This window comes from Eretmochelys imbricata, chromosome 2 (assembly GCF_965152235.1).
Source record: "Eretmochelys imbricata isolate rEreImb1 chromosome 2, rEreImb1.hap1, whole genome shotgun sequence".
In the NCBI taxonomy this organism is placed as follows: Eukaryota; Metazoa; Chordata; order Testudines; family Cheloniidae; genus Eretmochelys; species Eretmochelys imbricata.
In genome coordinates this window covers 108,104,490-108,127,265 of record NC_135573.1, presented here as the reverse complement: position 1 = coordinate 108,127,265, position 22,776 = coordinate 108,104,490, and the positions used below count along the sequence as shown (strand labels likewise).

General features: G+C 45.0%; 1 protein-coding gene across 2 annotated transcripts in view; it reads left to right on the top strand.

Moving 5' to 3' along the window:
* CDKAL1 (CDKAL1 threonylcarbamoyladenosine tRNA methylthiotransferase) overlaps positions 1 to 22,776 on the top strand; it is a 652,485-nt gene that overhangs the window by 2,862 nt on the left and 626,847 nt on the right. The window contains exons 3-4 of one of the 2 annotated variants that reach the window (XM_077810572.1): positions 16,106 to 16,272; positions 19,967 to 20,079. In XM_077810572.1, coding sequence (XP_077666698.1) covers positions 16,106 to 16,272; positions 19,967 to 20,079 — 280 coding nt within the window. The remainder of the gene's footprint in view (positions 1 to 16,105; positions 16,273 to 19,966; positions 20,080 to 22,776) is intronic. The other variant, XM_077810573.1, reaches the window with a different exon arrangement.

Sequence of the window (22,776 nt, the reverse complement as noted above, 5' to 3'; positions counted from 1 at the left end):
AAATATTCATATACATGTGTGCCTGTATAATTTAGGTTTTAAAAGGACTGAGATATTGTTGATGAAACTTTCTGTTGCAGCTGGAAGGTCTCAAACTTGAAACTGAACTTCACTAACAAAATGTTTTGTCTACTGTGTGGAACCATGGATAGTGCATATTAGAATATTGGGCTGCTTGTAAAAAGTAAATAAGATTCCTGAGACACAGACTTAAAGGTGACCTGCAAAGGAAAAAAACAAAGATTCTGGCCCCATTTTAGCTTCTTTGTAATTTAATGCATATGCATACAGTATATCTGAAATGTTTTTGTTAGTGTTTTTTCTGTTTGATTTTGTACAGTAGCTCCTCACTTAAAGTCGTCCCAGTTAACGTTGTTTCGTTGCTATGTTGCTGATCAATTAGGGAACATGCTCGTTTAAAGTTGTGCAATGCTCCCTTCTGATGTTGTTTGGGAGCCACCTGATTTGTCCACTGCTTGCAGGAAGAGCAGCCCATTGCAGCTAGCTGGTGGGGGCTTGGAACCAGGGTGGACCAGAAGCCCTGCTCAGGGGTGGCAGGTTTGTAGAAATTTTGGTGATGCTCTGAACCCGCCCCCCCAAACTCCATCCCCCACCTGCCCAAGGCTCTGGGAGGGAGTTTGGGTGCAGGAGGAGGTCTGGGGTGCAGGCCCTAGGCTGGGGCAGGAGATTGGGGTGCAGGGTGCAGGCCCTGGGAGGAAGTTTGGGGATGGGAAGGGCTCAGGGCAAGAGTAGCGGTGTAGGGGCTGAGGGCTCTGGGGCTGGGAATGAGGGGTTTGGGGTGTGGGAGGGGCTCAGGGTGAGAGTAGGAGTGTGGGGGTGAGGGCTCTGTCTGGGGCTGGTGGGTTTGGGGGGTTAGAGAGGCTCAGGGCTGGGGCAGAGGGTTGGAGTGCAGGGGGATGAGGGCTCTGGCTGGGACTGGGGATAAGGTGTTTGGGGTGTTAGAGGGGCTCAGGGCTGGGGTAGAGGGTTGAGGGTGCGGTGGTGGGGTAAAAGCTCTGGCTGGGGGTGTGGGCTCTAGGGTGCAGCAGGGCTGGGGATGAATTTGGGGTACAGGCAGGCTGCTCTGGGACAGGGGCCAGAGAGGAGGACTCCCCCCAGCCCTTTCCCTGCCGGTAGTAGCGAGCTCTGGGGCAGGAGCCCCTCTTTCCTGCCCCCCCAGCAGCACACTCACCCCCACCACTGTCACTGCATGTGTTTCTAGGGCCCCTCTCAGGTCCAGGAATCTCCCTTGCCTCCCCCTTGGTGGGTGCCGGGGGGTGCTGCGTGCGCCTCCTCCCCTGCTGTTGCCCCTGACTGTAGCCTCACTGGGGGGTGAGGGATGGGGCTGCCTCCTTGCCCAGCATGGGGCAGGAGCGGTGACTGTGGGCGGAGGGGTCCCCTCTGCTGGTGGAGGGTCCCGCCGGAAAAGGGAAGGGTCTGAGGTGGAAGGGCAAGCTCAGGCAGTGGAGATGGGGGGCAATAGGACCCTGCGGCAGCAGTTGCTGCCGGGAGGCAACATAGAGCTTCAGGGAAGAGGCAGAGGCAGGGATGCTCTGCTCCGGGGAGGGGAGTGGGGGCAGCAAGAGAGGGCCGGGGGAACCTGCCCCCTTGTCAAGGTTCCTCCCCCACTCTGAACTCTAGGGTACAGATGTGGGGACCTGCATGAAAAACCTCCTAAGCTTATCTTTACCAGCTTAGGTCAAAACTTCCCCAAGGTACAAAGTATTCCACCCTTTGTCCTTGGATTGGCCGCTACCACCACCAAACTAATACTGGTTACTGGGGAAGAGCTGTTTGGATGCGTCTTTCCCCCCAAAATACTTCCCAAAACCTTGCACCCCACTTCCTGGACAAGGTTTGGTAAAAAGCCTCACCAATTTGCCTAGGTCACTACAGACCCAGACCCTTGGATTTTAAGAACAATGAACAATCCTCCCAACACTTGCACCCCCCCTTTCCTGGGAAATGTTGGATAAAAAGCCTCACCAATTTGCATAGGTGACCACAGACCCAAACCCTTGGATCTGAGAACAATGAAAAAGCATTCAGTTTTCTTACAAGAAGACTTTTAATAAAAATAGAAGTAAATAGAAATAAAGAAATTCCCCCTGTAAAATCAGGATGGTAGATATCTTACAGGGTAATTAGATTCAAAAACATAGAGACAAAACCTTAAGTTACAAAAAAGATACACAGACAGAAATAGTTATTCTATTCAGCACAATTCTTTTCTCAGCCATTTAAAGAAATCATAATCTAACACATACCTAGCTAGATTACTTACTAAAAGTTCTAGGACTCCATTCCTGGTCTATCCCCAGCAGAAACCAGCATATAGACAGACACACAGACCCTTTGTTTCTCTCTCTCCTCCCAGCTTTTGAAAGTATCTTGTCTCCTCATTGGTCATTTTGGTCAGGTGCCAGCGAGGTTACCTTTAGCGTCTTAACCCTTTACAGGTGAGAGGAGCTTTCCCCTGTCCAGGAGGGATTTCAAAGGGGTTTACCCTTCCCTTTATATTTATGACACCCCCCCAAACTTGGCCCCAAATATTGGTGGAGCTGGGCCCCTGGGCTCTGAATATTGCTGGTGCTAAGCCACCATGTGGAGATATAACTTGCCGCTATCAGCTCCTGGCTCCCCTAAGTTCCCTGTGCAGCAGCCATCCAGCAGGCTACCAATTGCTAGCAGTTCAGCTGTGCCTCCCCCCACAGCCATGTGCTGCTCCTGTTATACCTATAAAATAAAAACCAGCAGGATCTTATGAAAGGGGAAAAGGCAAAATGCCACATTTGTTGTGAATACAAACTGCAAGATTTTTATCATAGTTACCAGCCTTAGAGTTGCTCATGCCAAGCCACTGGCCAGGTGGCCTGGACATGAGGAGGGAGCAGGGCCTTGTCAGTTGCTCATCTGATGCTCCTGGAAGTTGGTTTTCAGAATCAGACCCCAAAGTTCTCACTTTCTAGAGTCCATTTCTATAGGAATTTCTTCCTATGCTAGTTTATGGGAATTGCTTCATCATGCTGTTGCTGAATCAATCAGCAGATGGCACATTCCTGATGGCTCCGTGCTGCCAGATGTTATCTTGTTCTTTGGTTCTCCCATTCTTGAGGCTGTTGAGTGGATTCCAGTCTGCCCTCCGGGGGTCCTCTGGTTATTTCCACTTGACGCCTTCTTAAGCCGATGGACACTGGATTCTTTGGCTGGCACCTCCCTGATCATTCAGTTGTTATCCACACCAAGCATCCATCCACATACATCCTCTATCTCTATTTTAATCACAATTGTTAACAAAGCGAGATGAATACAACAAAAGGGCGTGGGGGAAGAAGGAGGCTAATGTCAGGGTGTCCCTCTCCCCCCTACTCCTGCCCCCCGCTTACCCCTTCTCCATATAGAGCAGGGTGGGGACAGGACAGGGCTCAGGACAGAGAGAGCTTGCTGGCCACAGCTGCTGTTTCAACTTCCTGATTTTTTTAAAGGCAATATACTTAGAATGGGGTCAGCATACTTAAAGGGGCAATGCACATCTCTGTCCCCCACACACAAGGTGTGTGTCTCTATCTGCCATGCTGTTTCCCCTCCTTCCATTTGTGCTGCCTTGTAGAGTGTGAGGCTACATTAACAACAGTGTGTTAACCCTTGAGGGCTCAGTCGAATGATAGTTCATCATTTAGCAGTAAGGCATTCCCTGGGAAATATCCCACCCTCTGATTTCACCACTTTAACCAAGCTTCACAGTCATCATTGCTGTGTACAGTATTAAATTGTTTGTTTAAAATGTAGTGTGTGTGTGTGTGTGTATAAAAAAATAGGTTTTTGTCTGGTGAAAAAAATTTCCCTGGAACTTAACCCCCCCCCAATTTACATTAATTCGTATGGGGAAATTGGATTCACTTAACATCGTTTTGCTTAAAGTTGCATTTTTTCAGAAGATAACTACAACGTTACATGAGGAGTTATTGTACCTGAGAAATTCAGGTCTTATCTATCATTGGTAACTTGGAAAATAGTGAAATTGACATCAGGATAGATGGAAAGCTCAGCATATGAGGCTATGTCTACACTACAGCCTATGTCAGCATAACTTTCATTGTTTAAGGTGGTGATTAAGCCTCTCCCTTGAGCAACATAAGTTACACTGACATAAGCACTCATGTGCATAGGGCTAAGTTGGCGGGAGAGCTTCTCCTGCCGACTTAACTTCTGCTGATCATGGAGGTGGGGTTTTTATGCTAATAGGCTGCTGGGGTTGGCCGGCCGCCGTGGGACTGCTGGGGGCCGGCTGGCCGACCCGGGGTTAACTGTTAAGGCGGGTTAACTGTTGCTTACCGGTTAACCTTTTACATCCGTTGCTCACACGGGGAGGGTTGACACACACACACACTCGCTCACTCACACGGGGGTTGACCAACCCATCTGACCCTCTCTACCTGGTGCTCTGTCCTCCACGCCTGGCTGGACCCCTGGGACGGACCCGCCTTTCCTGGTGCTGTGTCTTCCTGAGGCAAGACATTGGCGGGGAAAGAAGGGTCATATGCCCCTCCTCTCCAGATTTCTGCCAGGGTTTGCACCAGACTGTGGCCAGCAGCAGCCTTTCAGCACTGTGTGGGAGGGAAGGGATGGGAGCTGCTTCCAGTGTCAGGGGAAGAGGGGGTGGAAGGGATGACCTGGCCTGTGTCTTTACAGAGCTCATCGCTTCTCCTCCCCACCCCATCCCAGGTTGGAAGCAGCTTGTTCCTTCCTGCCTGCAGTATCAAAAGGCAGCTAACACCTCCAGACTGCTGCTGGCCATTAACAAAACCCAGCCACTTCCTGGCTACAGTGTGGGCAGGAAGGGGTTAAGCCCTCAGAATACATTGTCACCAGGAAACCTGACTGCAGCAAACTCGGCTGGAGAGGTGGCTCAGGAGGGGAGCGTGCCTAGGGGATGGAGCAACCCCTTGCTCCCTGGGGCGGGGGTGTGTGTGGAAAGGGTGCTGAGCCCCTGCTGCAGGAGCTGCTGTGGAGCCTGTAGGTTTGGGGCATGAACAGGCTGAAAATCACTTCCACCCCCTGCCACTTTAGAGCTTAGCTGAGAGGCAGAGAGGCTTCCCCATGCCAGTGCTGTGTGGGGCTTTGGCACAGGCAGGGCTTGGCTCCTCCTGGCCAGTGTTCTGGGCTGGAGGGTCTTGGGCTTTCCTGGGGCGCCAGCCCAGCCAGAGGCAGTGGGGGCAGGAAGGAGCCTGCTGGCCGGGCTGTTCGTGAGCTGAGTGCTCCAACCAGGGCCTGGTTCTCTGGGCATGGGATGCACCCTGCCGGGGAGGACATGGAAGAGCAGTGGGTTGCAGGGAGTTGTGAAGGGGCAAAGCAAGGAGAGGACAGCGAGAGGGGGAACGCTTAAAGGGCCGATTGGTGGGCAACATAGACGACATGTTACTGGCCACCATCTGGCGCCTGCCCGCACTCACTAGCCACCGCAGCTTGCAGTGCGCAGCCAGTGTTGGTTGGAAGTGGGATGAGGCTCTGCTGGCTGAGAGCTGGAACACAGCAGGGGCCGTGCTGACAGACCAGCAGGGGAGCGGCTGACCCTGCCAGCTGCATCTTCACCCTGCCACCAGCCTTGCACACCCTTCCCCCATCGTTGGCCACTGGAACCTCCAACTCACCGCAGGTGGATGGGCGGCTGGCAAACAGGGGTCCAGCCAGCAGCTACAGGGGATCCGTCAGTAGTGATGGGAGAGACAGAAAATCTGGGACAGTTTGCCCGTTTTTAAGGAAATGTTGGGACAGTTGCAGGAGGGCTTAAAAACAGGACATCTGGTCACCCTACACTTATCCTGTGACACTCAGCATCCATTTCATCAGCAACAACGTTTCCCAGGGTCAAAGATTCTAGTGCCTATAACGTTGCACACCAGTAGCAGATGACAGGTTAGCATACATCCTAAAACACCAAAATCCCCTCAATAGGTACTCAGCAGGATAACAAGTCTCTTGGGCCACTATAGTGCATCAGGTAAAGAGAGATCTATGCTGATGGGAGAGAGCTCTCCTGTTGACATAAGAAAAACCCACCTCCATGAGCAGCATAAGCAGAAGCTCTCCCGCTGACGTAGTACTGTGCGCATGAATGCTAATGTTGGTATAACTTAATGTTGTTCGCGGGGTGCTGCCATAGGCTGTAGTGTAGACACAGCCTTACTGTATTAGCCCTGCACAACCAAAACCCTCATCTGGGCAAGAAAATTTAAAAGAATATCAACTTAAACCCCACATTTCAGTTGGAATATTTTTTCATTCTCCCTATATCTTTAATGGAGAGTGCTGCTTTGCACTTCTAAAATGTCTTTCAAAGGATATCAAAGTATTTTATAAACATTAAGCTCCATAATTCCACACACACATTAGTATTTTCTCCTCTAAAATGAAGATGTTGAGGGCAGAGTTAGCGTTTGAAAAATGGCATTGTGGGGTTCCATATTTATTGCATCCTGATGATTCCACATCAGATTTGCTCAGTCTAAAAGTAAAAAGATGTTTTTTCTGACACCACTGAAAACTCAACCTGGAATCTCTAGAGCCTTGTACTTAGTCTTGAGCATCATCAATAGAAATAAAAGATTCAGTTGTAATGCTGCTGATGTATAAAAAATGATACAGAATCCAGCTTCGTGTCCCATAGCTATGTTGGTTCTACCAGTCTAGCCAGGATACAAAACATGTTATAACTTTTTTTTTTGTAATGACTGAATACACACACAGTGAAACAGATGTCAAGAAGAACAACATTGTTTTTACTCAGTCACTTTCTTAATCATAACCATACTGACTTGCTCAAAATCAGAGTGAGTTAGAAGCAGAGGCAGGAGTAGTACTAAAAACACTGATTCACAATTCCTTGGTATAACAAATTAGACACATTCCCTAACTCACTTCCAGTAGCAAGGATTCACCTGTAATGTACTCTGATACGAAGTACAGTACACTCCCGTTTATCCAAATGGTCTTGGGGACAGCCTAAACTTTCAGATAATCGGGCACTCACATAAACGTGAGTGCTACCAACCAACATAGGGAGCATGGGGGATGCACTCTGGATTCAGATAACCTAATTCCTTTTATCTGAAAATCCCAGTTAATTGAAATTATACTGTACTATAAGTGCCAGGTATTATTTTAAAATCATTTTATCTGACCTGCCTCCACCTCCTGACTGATGAACAATACCAATGAACAATACAGGCGATGCCAGCCATGCTTAATTGGTTAACCATTTAAATGACATATTTTTTAATCGTTTAAACGGTTAACTTTTAAAATGGTATTTACATGCCTAGTGTGAACCCTGAAGTCTTAAAGATAAGAAGGTAAATATAAAGAATCCAACTATGCAGTATTTCTTCCTAAAGGGGGATCAGTCAACTTGATGTTAATTTAAACGATTGTACTGCATAGTTCTGATTGATTACCGTTGAACTCGCTTGAGTACGAGTAATTTTACCAGGTGTCCTATATTCAGCATAGGGAAATATGGTCACCCTATATAAGTGGCATTATAAAATTGTAGTTATCTTTTGAGTTTGTATATAGACTAGTTTTTTGAGGTGTTGAATTTGCTTGTCTGAATTGTATTTACCGAAGGGTTTGATTAATTTGGCAGTTACAGCTTCAATGTCATGTGTTAGTATTGTTGTCCTGAATAGACTAGGTTGCCAGCCACTATGAGCTCTTTCACAGAATTCTTGATGAATGTGTTATTTTCCTTTTGTACTTGTTGATAGCCCATGTGATCGTAAGTAGTATAAAAATATGTTAAGAATCAGACATGAGCTTTAAGCCAGAAAACTAGATGTTACTTGGTATGCTCAAGTATTGAATGTATTGCTGAAATGTGGTTGACTTACATTTCTTATGTGCAATACTTAAATACAGTGGGGATAAGATAAGGGTTAGTTTTCACTCTTACCCTTACGTTTTTTGGCCTTAATCTTAAACAAGCAGAAATAAAGGGAGAGAAATCATATGCAGGTTTATGAGTTGATACCATGGACCCCTTGCTGTTCAAGGGTCTGATCTTGCAAATCTTTATATGAGTAGTTTTATGGATTCTAGTGGGACCACTTGCAGGATAAGGTCAAATTTGTACTTGATCTGTTCAGTTCTATACTGCTGGAATAAATAACCATGCATACCACACAGTGCATTGGAGAAATCTTGTTTCCCATGGCCAGAGACTTAAGGGTTTTTTTGTTTTGTTTGTTTTCGTTGTTTTTTTTTTTTTTTTTTTGACTCAATAGACCAGTGACCCCAAGACTATTTACCTCATGCCCTCCCCAACCCCTCTCTGCATTCCCCCTGAGCTGTGGCTGGGAGTGGAGCCGTGGCTCTGGGGCGCGGGACGTGGACGGGGTAAGGGGGCTGGCAGCCGGGACCCTGGGCCAGGAGAGGAGCTGGGTGGTGCCTCCCCCGGCGGGAGCTGGCCTGGGCCCCAGCTGCGCCCCCCTGAATATTCTGCCCCACAGTTTGGGGACCTCTGCAATAGACTGATTTATTTAGGAGCATTTATGTTCTGTATCGGTTAGTCTTTGTAAACTATATTGAAAAATCTTTATAAAATGTATTTGGAAGGTGGAAACTGGTAACCATGGACAGTTACTAAAATTACAGTTTCTTTTTAGAGGCACTTGAATATGGTGATGGGCACAGTATAAGATTTTGTATTTAAAGGAGGTAACGATTTTGAGGGTCTTCTAATTGCAGTGGTTAAAACCCATATTTCAGCAGGTGGATGGAGTGAACTTTGTGTTCCTGAGCATAGAGATCTGCAATGAAAAAATTGACAGCGGACTCATAACTAGGGCTCTACCAAATTCACAGCCATGAAAAACACGTCACGGACCGTGAAATCTGGTCTTCTGTGTGCTTTTACCCTAAACTATACAGATTTCACAGGGGAGACCAGCATTTCTTAAATTGAGGGGTCCTGACCCAAAAGGGAGTTGTGGGGGAGGGGCGCAAGGTTATTTTATGGGGCCCACGGTATTGCCACCCTTACTTCTGCTCTGCCTTCAGAGCTGGGTGGCTGGAGAACAGCAGCTGAAGAGTGGCAGCTGCTGACTGAGGGCTCGGTTCTGTAAGTAAGGGTGGCAATACCATATCATGCCATCATTACTTCTGCACTGCTGCTGGTCGTGGCTCTGCCTTCAGAGCTGGGTGACTGGCCAGCAGCCGCCGCTCTCCAGATGCCCAGCTCTGAATGCGGCGCCGCCGCCAGCAGGAGCAAGGGTAGCAGTGCCGCAACCCTCACCCACGACTCCTTTTTGGGTTAGGACCTCTACAATTACAACACTGTGAAATTTTAGATTTAAATACCTGAAATGTCTTCTTTTTAAAATCTTATGACCGTGAAATTGACCACAATGCACCATGAATTTGGTAGGGCCCTACCCATAACCTATTGGTGTCCCTCAACATTCCACTGCGATTTGAGAAGTAAGAGTTTGTCCTTTTCTCTTGTTCTTTTGCTCCCTGGCTTGTCAGGATGGGAGAGCACCATGGGGCTGCTGCGATCGATGTGGAGTACTTTCCTGCTAAATGTGGATTGTCCGACTAGCATAATTCTGGTCGTTACTGGAGAATGCTACTGTGGATCTGGTCTCACTCAGAAAGGGGTTATAATGACCATGCTGGAACACTGCTTCCACATTTTACTTGTCAAGAATAATCCTCAATGTATATGGGGGTGGGTGGGCAGAGAAAGGGAGAATGAAGATTGTTGTGAAGCTTCAAAGTTAAAGATTCTATGCCAAATTCAGTGCTGTAAAACTGTTCTATAGAACGGCGTCAATTTGTGTAACAGTTAAATGTTTAAATACAAAAATTCCAGGATGCTTCAAGTTGGGGCTGGTGTTGGTTGTGAGCATGGTTGGGTTTTCTTTCTTCTCCTGCGCTATCATAAACATGGGTTAAGAATGCCACTCCATCTTTTTCTCTGGGTTTCTCTGGACTGATACTTTATGTTTAAACATACAGTAGAACTTAGTGGTTTTCTTTTGGACTCTTACATACAAAAAAACCCTGTTAAATTTTATCCTAGTAGATGATAAAACATATTTATCTATAAAGGTTCATAAATGCCAGTTCAGGATTGTTTTTTCCATTAAACGAGACTTCTCTTTTTCCAAGGAACTGTGTACAGTTTGCTTACAGTTTATGCTAACTCAGTAGATTAAATGACATTAAGCTATTACACTACTAGATTATTACTCCTTAGTTTTTTTTTTTAAAAGATAACTGAATATTGATATCTATGTTTGTTCAAGCCAAACTTAGTTCAGGTTGAGGCCTTGTATAACCAGATCATGACTCAGGCCTTGATCCTGAAAAAGCTCTCAAGTGCTAAATTTACATATATGAATCATCCAGTGAAGCCAATGGAACTGTGTATTTGTCTAAGGCCTGGTTTACACTACGAGTTTAGGTCAAATTTAGCAGTGTTACCTCGGTTTAACCCTGCACCCATCCACATGATGAAGCCCTTTTTTTCGACTTAAAGGGCTCTTAAAATTGATTTCTTTACTCAACCCCCGACGAGGTGATTAGCACTGAAATCGGTCTTGCTGGGTCGAATTTGGGATAGTGTGGACGCAATTCGACGGTATTGGCTTCCGGGAGCTATCCCAGAGTACTCAGTAGTGACCACTCTGGACAGCGCTCTCAACTCAGATGCACTGGCCAGGTAGACAGGAAAAGGCCTGCGAACTTTTCAGTCTCATTTCTTGTTTGGCCAGCATGGCGAGCTCACCTGCACAGGTCACCATGCAGAGCCCATCAGCGCAGGAAACCATGCAGTCCCAGAATCGCCGAAGAGCTCCAGCATGGACCGAACGGGAGGTACGGGATCTGATTGCTGTATGGGGAGACAAATCCGTGCTGGCAGAACTCAGTTCGAAAAAACGAAATGCCAAAACATTTGACAAAATCTCCCAAGGGCATGAAGGACAGAGGCTATAACAGGGACCCTCAGCAGTGCTGCGTGAAAATTAAGGAGCTCAGGCAAGCCTACCAAAAAACCAGAGAGGCAAACGGCCGCTCCAGTTCAGAGCCCAAGACATGCCGCTTCTATGATGAGCTGCATGCCATTCTAGGGGGTTCAGTCACCACTACCCCCAACTCTGTGCTTTGACTCCGTCCAAGGAGTGGGAGTCAACACGGAAGTGGGTTTTGGGGGGCGAGGAAGATGATGAGGAGGAGGTTGTAGATAGCTGACAGCAAGGAAGCGGAGAAACTGGTTTCCCTAACAGCCAGGATCTGTTTATCACCCTGGACTGGAGCCACTACCCCCCGAACCCACCTAAGGTGGGCTCCCGGACCCTGAAGGTGGAGAAGGAGCCTCTGGTGAGTGTACCTTTGTAAATATTATACATGGTTTAAAAGCAAGCATATTTAATGATTGATTTGCCCTTGAATTTGTGGCCAGTATAGCTACTGGAAAAGTCTGTTAACGTCTCTGGGAATGGAGCGGAAATCCTCCAGGGAACATCTCCATAAAGCTCTCCTGGATGTACTTCCAAAGCCTTTGCAAAAGGTTTCCGGGGAGGGCAGCCTTATTCCGTCCTTCATGGCAGGACACTTTACCACGCCAGGCCAGTAGCACGTAGTCGGGAATCATTGCAGAGCAAAGCATTGCAACGTATGGTCCCGGTGTTTGCTGGCATTCAAACAACATCCGTTCTTTATCTCTCTGTGTTACCCTCAGGAGAGTAATGTCATTCATGGTCACCTGGTTGAAATAGGGTGGTTTTAGTAAGCGGACATTCAGAGTTCCTGCTGGGCTGTTTGCCTGTGGCTGAACAGAAATCTTCCCTGCTTTTAGCCATGCAATGGAGGGAGGGGTGAAGCCATCATCCCAGAGAATTGGGTGTGTGTATGTGCGTGTGTGGTGGGGGGGTTAGTTGGGTTTCTGCTGCATGTTAACCCGGAAACCACAGCCCCTCCTTTTAAATTGCCAACCTATTTTAAATGGCCAACCCTACGGCTACTTTGTATGGGAAATGGCGGCGCTGCTGTTTGAAACCATTCCCACATGTTATGAAGGTTAAAGAAGCCAAAAGAGCGTGGCTTACCATGGCTGCCTGCAAGCCGAATTCTATTGCACGGCCCTGCATGAGTGATCTCTCACACCAAACTGGCATACCCTCAATAAGAGGCAAAATGCGACCTTGTAATTAAAACACATGTTCTGTGTAATGTTAACAGCAAGGTTTATCGTGGAAGAGTGTACCCATAGTTCTATAAAATGTCTTTTTAACTACCACTCTCCCTTTTTTTCCCCTCCACCAGCTGCATATGTTTCTCCTTCCCAGAGGCTAGCGAAGATTAGAAGGCGAAAAAAACGCACTTGCGATGAAATGTTCTCTGACCTCATGCTGACCTCCCACACTGACCGAGCACAGCAAAATATGTGGAGGCAGACAGTCTCCGAGTGCAGGAAAGCACAATATGAACGCAAGGAGAGGTGGTGGGCTGAAGATGATAGGTTGCGTCAGCTTGCTGACAGAAGGCAGGAATCAATGCTCAGGCTGCTGGAGGATCAAACTCATATGCTCCAGCGTATGGTTGAGCTGCAGGAGAGGCAGCAGGACCACAGACCTCTGCTACAGCCCCTGTGTAACCAACCGCCCTCCACTCCAAGTTGCATAGCCTCCTCACCCAGATGCCCAAGAATGCAGTGGGGGGCCCTCCGGACACCCAGCCACTCCACCCCAGAGGATTGTCCAAGCAACAGAAGGCTGGCATTCAATAAGTTTTAAGTTTTAAACTTTTGAAGTGCTGTGTGCCCTTGTCCTTCTCTCCTCCACCACCCCACCCGGTGCTTCTCTCCTCCACCACCCCTCCCGGGCTACCTTGGCAGTTATCCCCCGTTTGTGTGATGAATAAATAAAGAATGCATGAATGTGAAGCAACAATGGCTTTATTGCTTCTGCAAGTGGTGATCGAAGGGGGGAGGGCAGGGTACTTAGCTTACAGGAAAGTAGAGTGAACCCGGGGCTGGCGGGGTTTCATCAAGGAGAAACCAACGGAACTTTCACACCGTAGCCGGGCCAGTCATGAAACTGGTTTTCAAAGCTTCTCTGATGCGCACCACGCCCTCCTGTGCTCTTCTAAATGCCCTGGTGTCTGGCTGCATTTGTAATCAGTGGCCAGACGATTTGCCTCAACGTCCCACCCCGCCATAAACGTCTCCTCTTTACTCTCACAGATATTGTGGAGCACACAGCAAGCAGTAATAACAATCGGAATATTGGTTTCACTGAGGTCTAAACGACTCAGTAAACTGCGCCAGCGGGCTTTTAAACACCCAAATGCACATTCTACCACCATTCTGCACTTGCTTAGCCTACAGTTGAACAGCTCCTGACTACTGTCCAGGCTGCCTGTGTATGGCTTTATGAGTCATGGCATTAAGGGGTAGGCTGGGACCCCAAGGATAACTATAGGCATTTCAACATCCCCAAAGGTTATTTTCTGGTCTGGGAAGTAAATCCCTTCTTGCAGGTGTTCAAAGAGACCAGAGTTCCTGAAGATGCGAGCGTCATGTATCTTTCCCGGCCGTCCCACTTTGATGTCTGTGAAACGTCCCTTGTGATCCACCAGTGCTCGCAGCACCATTGAAAAGTACCCCTTTCGGTTTATGTACTCGCTGCCTTGGTGCTCCGGTGCCAAGATAGGGATATGGGTTCCATCTGTCTCCCCACCACAGTTAGGGAATTCCATTGCAGCAAAGCTAGCTGCTATGACCTGCACATTTCCCAGAGTCACTACCCTTGATTTTAGCAGCTCAGTGATTGTGTTGGCTACTTGGATCACAGCAGCCCCCACAGTAGATTTGCCCACTCCAAATTGATTTCCGGCTGACCAGTAGCTGTCTGGTGTTGCAAGCTTCCACAGGGCTATCACCACTTCCTTGTGAACTGTGAGGGCTGCTCTCATCTTGGTATTCTTGCGCTTCAGGGCAGGGGAAAGCAAGTCACAAAATTCCATGAAAGTGCCCTTATGCATGCGAAAGTTTCTCAGCTACTGGGAATTGTCCCAGACCCACAACACTATGTGGTCCCACCAGTCTGTGCTTGTTTCCTGGGCCCAAAATCGGCGTTCCATGGCATGAACCTGCCCAATTGATACCATGACATGCACATTGCAGGGGCCCGTACTTCGTGAGAAGTCTATGTCCATGTCCTCATCACTCTCCTCATCACGCTGCAGTCGCCTCCTCGCCTGGTTTCGCTTTTGTTGCAGGTTATGGTTTTGCATATCCTACTGGATAATGTCCGCAGTGTTTATAGTGCTCATAATTGCGGCGGTGATCTGAGCGGGCTCCATGTTCCCTGTGTGATGGCATCTGTGCTGAAAAAAGGCGCAAAACGATTGTCTGTTGTTGCTCTTACAGAGGGAGGGGCGACTGATGACCTGGGTTTACAGGGTTGGCTTACAGGGAATTAAAATCAACAAAGGCGGTGGCTTTGTATCAAGGAGAAACAGAATGGCCCCCTCAACAATAGAACTCAAAACCCTGGGTTTAGCAGGCCGTTGATTTCATGGAGGGAAGGAGAGGGGGGAGAAAATGAATACAAATGAATATAAAACAAATCTGGTCTATTTCTTGTTTTGATCCACATCATCTGTCTTTATACATCTTAGGCTGGCAGCAGACGGTGCAGTACTACTGCTAGCCATTGTCATCTCCTGGGTGCTTGCCAGAAGATGGTGCAGTAGGACTGCCGGCAGGACTGAATCTCCATGAGACTAAACTTAAAAAGGGAAATGACCTGGCTGAGTCACTCCCATGTTTGCCCAGGCGCCCCTGACCGACCTCACCGAGGTTGGCTAAAAGAGCACCCAGGAGTACAGAGTTGATGGCTACTGATCATAATGCACCGTCTGCTGCCAAAAGGCAATGAGCTGCTGCTGTGTAGCAATGCAGTACTGCGTCTGCCAGCACTCAGGAGACATACAGTGACGGTGAGCTAACCGGGCTCCATGCTTGCCATGGTATGGTGTCTGCACGGGTAATCCAGGAAAAAAGGCGCGAAATGATTGTCTGCTGTTGCTTTCACGGAGGGAGGGAGGGAGGGAAGGGGTGGCCTGACCATATGTACCCAGAACCACCTGCGGCAATGTTTTTGCCCCATCAGGCGTTGGGATTTCAACCCAGAATTCAAATGCGTGGTGGAGACTACAGGAACTGTGGGATAGCTACCCATAGTGCAACGCTCCGGAAGTCCACTGTAGCCTTGGTACTGTGGACACACTCTGCCGACTAAATGCACTTAGAGCATTTTTGTGGGGACACACACAATCGACTATATAAAAAGGCTTTCTAAAAATCCGACTTCTATAAATTTGACCTAATTTTATAATGTAGACATGGTCTAAGTGTTTGCAGAACTCAAGGCTGAGTTTTCACTTTCTTGAGATTGGTGCTCATAAGAGACGTGGTACTGATAGATTGTTTATTATTCATGGTAGGTACTTTAACCAAGATAATTTTGTTTTCTTTACATGTGTATCTTTACAGTTGTAAACTCAATTAAATGGATGCAATTAATCTATTTGAGTTAATTTTGGGAAATTGTTTTTGTTTTGATATGCATGATAAACTCCTCAGTTTGGCATTTCAAACTTAGATATATGTGGAAGAAGAAAAATGTAAAAGTCATCATCTACTCTTTCTGCTGTCCGAAATAACTAAGTTTCATTTTGTTTATAATAGGTTATTTTCCTAATACAAATACATGATCCTGATTCTACTTTCAGATGTCAAGTGGATCTTATTGTTAACTTAGTCACATTCTTCAAATTCTGTCTCACCTCAGAATAGTTCCTTTGATTTAATTGGAATTATTTCATTCAGGAAGAGTTTGCAGGATCAGGTCAATAGCTTGTATAGGGTCTTACACAATAGAGGATTATTAGGTGCACTGTGAGGTCATGTATATCTTTCTCTATTGCATGTGTATCTAGAAAAGTTAGCAGACTTTTCTCCAAAGAGTGCACACGATCAACACTAATATCTGACAATAGAATCTGATTTTGAATTTAAATATTTCTGTTCTTGAAGATGCCTGCTGCTTGTGATTCACTGCTTGAAGATATTGAGGATATTGTGTCAGCACAAGATGTGAAACCACATGACCGACAGTTTGCACGAAAGAATGTTGTTCCTAAAGTGCGAAAACGCAGTTCACAAAAAAATGTTCAGGCAGATGATGATCCACCAAGCAATAGGTAAGTTCTTTTTTTCAAAAAAGCCCTAGTATGTACACACTTCCAGTTTTTTAAAATAAAAATGGAATGTGGCATTGCCGCATAGCTTTTAAGTTGTCTTCAGATTTGGTTGTAATAAAAACGTTGCTGCTTTTATTAAGCATGCTGATAATTTGGGACCAGAGTTTCAAAAATACTCGGTACTCCCTATTGTGACCTAATTGCTAAAAAGCTCAGCAGCTCCCACTGAAATGCCTGAATGAAGTGACCGGATATACAATATTGGCCAGCACCTTGTATTATTTTCAGAGACAGTTACTGGATACTGAGAAGTTCTGACAATTTGGACTTTTCATTTAGGGTGTGTAAATGGGAGCTGAGCTCTTGAAAATCTCGCTCTTGGATTCTAGTGTTTTTTTGGGGTTTAGGGGTGGGGAAGTAGAATTTAAAATGTTAAAAGTGGTGACAGTTTACTGTTAAGTCTTTCAGATTACCTATTCAGTAATGGAAATAACTGACTGTTAAATGGCATGGAAGAGTATCAGCGTCAGATAACATAAAACTGATATTCTGTAGAAAAAATGTTGGTTGCAACAGGAAAGCTGTTGCATCTATGCTTCTTCTTTCAAGAATAAAAAGAGGGGGTAGAGGTAGGTCTTTGCATTAAAGTATCCCTTCAAAGTAATTTTGAAATTGAACGTAAGTTTTTAGAAAGCGCTAAAAAGACTTCAAGATATTAGATCTGCCCTCTAGTCCCACTGCCAATTTTTGTGATTGTACATCATTTTCTTATTTTGTTTTTCTTTTCCCTGTTGCTACCTGTGAAGCCCACATAAACAATAGAAACTGAACATATGCAAAGTGCTATCAAATGCACTAAGGAAACAAGAAAATAATCCATTACCAGTCTTTAATCTTTTAATCCTGGAATTCACAGGAAACATCATTTTTGCTTTATGCTTTACAGTCTACTAGAGATCTGCTGAATTTCAGAAGCATAAGAGCATTTTTTTAATCATAAAGTCTGTAGAGTTAGCCCCATTCAAAGACAGTAGACACATTGATTCCATCATATCAAGAACATATTATTTGTTGCTGTATCAAGGATCTGCAGCTATCCATATTTAGTAGTTCTCTCTGTTGGCCACTCACCATTACTGTGTGGTTTTCAGTGTTTTTTACTCTGGTAATTTACGTCCCTACAAAGGATGACCTTTTTGGAGCTTTATGTCTGGGATTTAGCCACGGAGGTTTAAGGACTACACATGTGTGTTTGCTTTTATGCTAGGCCGTGACTACACTACAGAGTTTTGTCAGGAGAACCTGCCTTTTTCCTACAAAACAGTTGAGGTATGCACACTTCAGAGCTACTTTTGGCCAAAAACTCTGCCGTTTTCCTGACAAAATAAAACCACCTGGACGAGAGGCATAAAGCATTTTGCGGAAAAGTTAAAGCTACAAGGCATCAGTGTACATACTGCTGTTTGTTTTGTTGACATAACTGATTTCCACCAGTATCCCACAATGCCTGCCCTGACCGCTCTGCTCACTGTTTGATCTCTGCTGCCCTGCAGGCGTGTGCTCCTCCCCTTTCAAAGCGCCTGGAAATATCTGACAGCTGAGCATGCTGCTCTGTTCTGGGAACAAAGAGCAAATCATTAACTTGGAATGCTCCTGTTCTCCCTGGCACTAGGAAAACATGGGCAGGCAGACTTTTGCTGTCGGGAGTGTGGGGGCAGATTGCTGTGCTGCTTTGACATTCCTCAACATGGAGAGCTCACAGAGCTGCTCAGAATGCTGCTCCCGGCAGCTGAGGAGGCTGTGGGAGAACTCGGAGAGAATCACAGAACCATAGGCAGGCAGAGCGGGCTGCTTCTGCCAGGAGTGTAGGGAGAGACTGCTGTGCGGAGCAGAGTCAGGGGCTGATGTGTGTGTGGGGTGTTCCCCTCCCCCTGCCTCAGGATAAGTTGGTCAGCCTGCTGTCTCCCTCTCCCTCCACACACACAACTCTCTTCTTCCTCCCTCCCCACACTTCAGTTGAAAAGTTGACAATCTACTAGGAAGCCCATGGAATGATGGGATTGAGAAACCTGCATCATGTGACACTGCACCTGCCCCATGAGGTATTGCAAATCCTTCCCAAAGCATCCTGCAGCTAGTTGCACAGTGGGAAAGCTACCACCGTGCACTGCTCTCTGAATCGATGCAAGAGCTGCTTGTATGGATGCACTCTGCCGACACAAGGAGAATAGTGTGGACACGCAACAGCGGTTTTAATTGAAGCGGCATAACTTTTTCTGACAAAACTTTGTAGTATAGACAAGGCCCTACTAATTTTCTGCAAACGGGCATGATTCTTATCCATTGGCCATTCTTGACTCCTCAGTGTTTCTTAGGGCTTGTCTGCACTTACAGTGCTGCAGTGGCGCAGCTGCAGAGCCTTTTTGAAGACACTAACTAGCCTTCTCCCATCAGTGTCGGTACTCCACCTCCCCAAGAGGTGTTAACTACGTTGACGGGAGAAGCCCACCTTCCTGAGCAATGTACATAGAGCTTCAGAGTTACAAACACCTTGGGAATGGAGGTTGTTTGTAACTCTGAACAAAACGTTGTGGTTCTTTCAAAAATTTACAACTGAACATTGACTTAATACAGCTCTGAAACTTTACTATACGGAAGAAAAATGCTGCAATTAAGGATCTTAATTTAAATGAAACAAGCACAGAAAGAGTTTCCTTACCTTATAAAATCTCTTTTTAAACTTTCCCTTTATTTTTTTTAGTAGTTTACGTTTAACACAGTACTGTACTGTTTGCTTTTTTATTTTTTTTTCTCTTCTGCCTGATTGCATACTTCTGGTTCCAAATCGGGTGTGTGGTTGACCGGGCAGTTCATAACTCTCAGGGTGTACTGTAGTTATACAGATGTAAATTGGTAGTGTAAGCCAAGCCTTGAGATTTCTGTTCTGTTCTTCTAGTGGGCTCTTTTGTATCATGGCTGTACCTCTGCAGAGGCTTTATTCTGGAGCAACCTTTTTTAGCCCAATTATAAATCTTCAAATAAGCTGGCATGCCCTCTACTACAGTGGTACAAATCTGCCACAATAATACTTTTTTCAAAGTAGCAGCTTTTTAATTCTTTAATTAATTTTTTTTCTTTTTAATAATACATTTGTAGCTCAGAAAGGTTGGGGTACAGAGCTTTTCATCCCTACCTCACTGGTCAGTAGTGGCTCTGGATTAGTAGTGATGTCTGATAGGTAGCCTGTGTGGAGTGAGTTGAAGGCACATAGGTGAGGCAGCATGAGAAGCTTGCAATTTAGCTGTACCTATTTCATGGATAGATGAGTTATTTTTAGTGCTGCCAGTCTCGTATTGTGTATGAACATTGAAATCTCTATCTAAGAAAAAAAAATCGGGTTTGATTTTTAGGTTTTTGATTCCATGTAGCCACAGAATATAGTCTTCTCTTTCCATATACCCTCTCTATTTTGAAGCTATCATTTCTTTCTTACCTTCCCTGCCCCCCATTAAAATACTGAATCTTTTCTTCCCTCTCCACCTCATTGAGGCTGGGTGGAGGGTTACATGTGTGAGTCATTTAACATTCCAATGTATAGGGACCAAAACCTTTTGTTCCTGAGTGCCTGAAATGACTTCATGTTTTATTTTGTTTTTATCTCTAACTTGCTTTCCTGATTCTGTTCACTCAACAGCATTATTCCCGGTGCGCAAAAAATTTGGATACGCACATGGGGATGTTCTCATAATAATTCAGATGGAGAATACATGGCTGGACAGTTGGCTTCTTATGGGTACAAAATTACAGGTAATGATCTCAGTCAAACTACTTTCAGGTTTTTTGCTGATTTAATATTTAGATTGAACCAGTCTAGTCTTTTTAAATTAGATTTTACTACACCCACTTTCACCTCACCATGTTAGCTGGCTTGTTTGGCATGAGTAAACTGTATTTGGAAGTCCATTCAGTGATGTGAACCATATTTGTGGGCCTCAGAGAATTGTAGGACAGCAAGGGACTGCAAGAGGTCATCTAGTCCAGTCCCATGCATCTTTTGAGGCAGTTCTGATCTGTTATGTCAGATTGATGTTTGTATGTGATGAGTCCTGCTAAAAATTACTGAACTTAAGTTAAAATAGATTTTGGTGCAGATTCAGTAGTTCATTTTTACATCTCACTGTCTTGGGGATTTTTAAATCTCTACTTTAGTTAAAACCTGAACTAAATCTTATGTCAGTAAACTTCTGTGTTTTTCTTATATAACTATAAACAAATTCATTGTCTGTAGTCTTCAGATACATATGTGTGTATGTGTATATATATGTGTATATATATATATATAGTATATAAAAAAACTTTGAGATTTTATATGCCAGATTTTAACTTGAACTTTTAAACCTGCTTTTTGAGGATGAATTTTACAGTAGAAACACTAAAAACCTTTAACTGCCTGTTGAGTTTTAGGAGACCTGCTGACTGCATATTATTTTGAATGCAACTGAGATCTAACTGGACAAAGAAAGATTTGGTGTGCTCAGCTGCAATTGGGGACACTAATTTGAAGCCTGTCTTTTTTTTCTTTATGTGCTGGCAGATTCTGATCATGGTACAGAAGTAGCACACTTGTCCTTAGGGGCAAGTAACACCATGTGACATAAAATAGTGCCTCCCTCCTGACAAGTTAAATACTGCATTGATGGGACCCAAAAGGAGAGTCCTGTTTCATTACCCTCCCCTGGAAAAAAATGGTGATCACTGATAGGAAGAAAAGAGAGAGAGAGACTTTTCCTCTGATCAAACGAAAGTGAATGGCTTCATAACCATTACGGTTGGCTTATAGGTTTCAGAGTAGCAGCCGTGTTAGTCTGTATTCGCAAAAAGAAAAGGAGTACTTGTGGCACCTTAGAGACTAACAAATTTATTTGAGCATAAGCTTTGGTGAGCTACAGCTCACTTCATCGGATGCATTCAGTGGAAAATACAGTGGGGAGATTTATATACATAGACGAACATGAAACAATGGGTTTTACCAATCACACTGTAACCAGAGTGATCACTTAAGGTGAACTATTATAGGGTAACATCTAACAGATAACAGCAAATTCTGTGATAATCTTGTGGGTTTGTTTTACTTCCAGTGGTTTCTGGTAGAGTAAGGTGTTTTGGTTTATTTTATTTTATTTTTGTTAAGCAGAACCCAACCATTGGTCTAAACATAAGGAAGCATACTGTCATTTGAAACACCTGGGTGAGGAGTGACTTGGAGGGAATGTCTTTTGTCACTTAACGACTTGTCTGGTCAGACTTTGGAGCAGAGTTGACCGACTTTGATGGGCACCATGTCAAGCTCTTTATTTCTGGAGGGGTAACTATTGTGATATGTAGACTTTGGGGCAGGATCTTCTGGATTCCAAGGGATATAAGACCCTACCTACTCCTGCTTCCCCTTTGAACAAGACTTTTTAACGTTCTCATCTGTTTGCCCTCCTCTCCTTTGCCACAAACAAGCATTACAACATGCCTAATACAAGTGCTGAAAAGATCACGTAAGAAAACTGAAAACATCTGTAACATATTGAAATTAAAACCATAGCTCTTAACCAGTCAAAGTTGAGAATGAAGGACACAATGACAAAATAATAGCAAATGAGTTAAATTTTCATAGAGAGAGTTCCCCAGATGATTGCTTCAGCATGTTTCTGGATACTTTAACGCATTTATGCCTAAGGTTAGGCACTCAAATACTACAGTAATGTGTGATATAAAAACCTATATAGAATAGAGTAGGAGCGGGTCTTAATGGATGTTAAATGATGTGTGAACTTTCCCCACTCATCTTTAGTCTTTGCCCACACTCAGATTTGAAACTGTTAGTGACTTAGTGAAGACTATTCAAACATAGTTTTAGTTAGGAAGGTACTAATGTTTTCCCTACCTTGCGTAGATTGAGACTTTTTTGCAAAACTAAGTTAAATCTTGTTTACATAGGCCGTACAGCATTTCCCATCTAGCCAATGTGAAGTGGATCCAATTGTTCAAAAATGTGATTTAGCTCAGACAGAGCCTGCATTATTCATTTGTTGTCATAAATCTGGACTCCAAGAAAAGTGTGTGCAGTTTTGGAGTGTTGGACAGATATATTGGGCAGTAAGAGGTGTCCATCATCATATTTTCTAGTATACTTTGTATGGATTGGATTAAAGAACATATCTCACAAACAATATATGCTTCATGTAGCACCAAGCTCTAACTAGCCAGAGGAGATTGGTGCCAGCTGATTCCAGAGCCTACTGTTAGAGGCAGATCTGGACAAAAATGTTTTTAAATGTGCTCTAAAAGTGGCCACATTTAAAACATTTTTGCAAAATGTATTTTTTCAAAATATACTCTTTTGACAAAGCTGGGAAGGTTTCTGGGGTCCAGGGTAGACTCTCTGGTCATTTCTGACCAGAGAAAGAACTAGAGATGTGAAAACAGCCGTTTAGAGACAACTTCATTTCATGG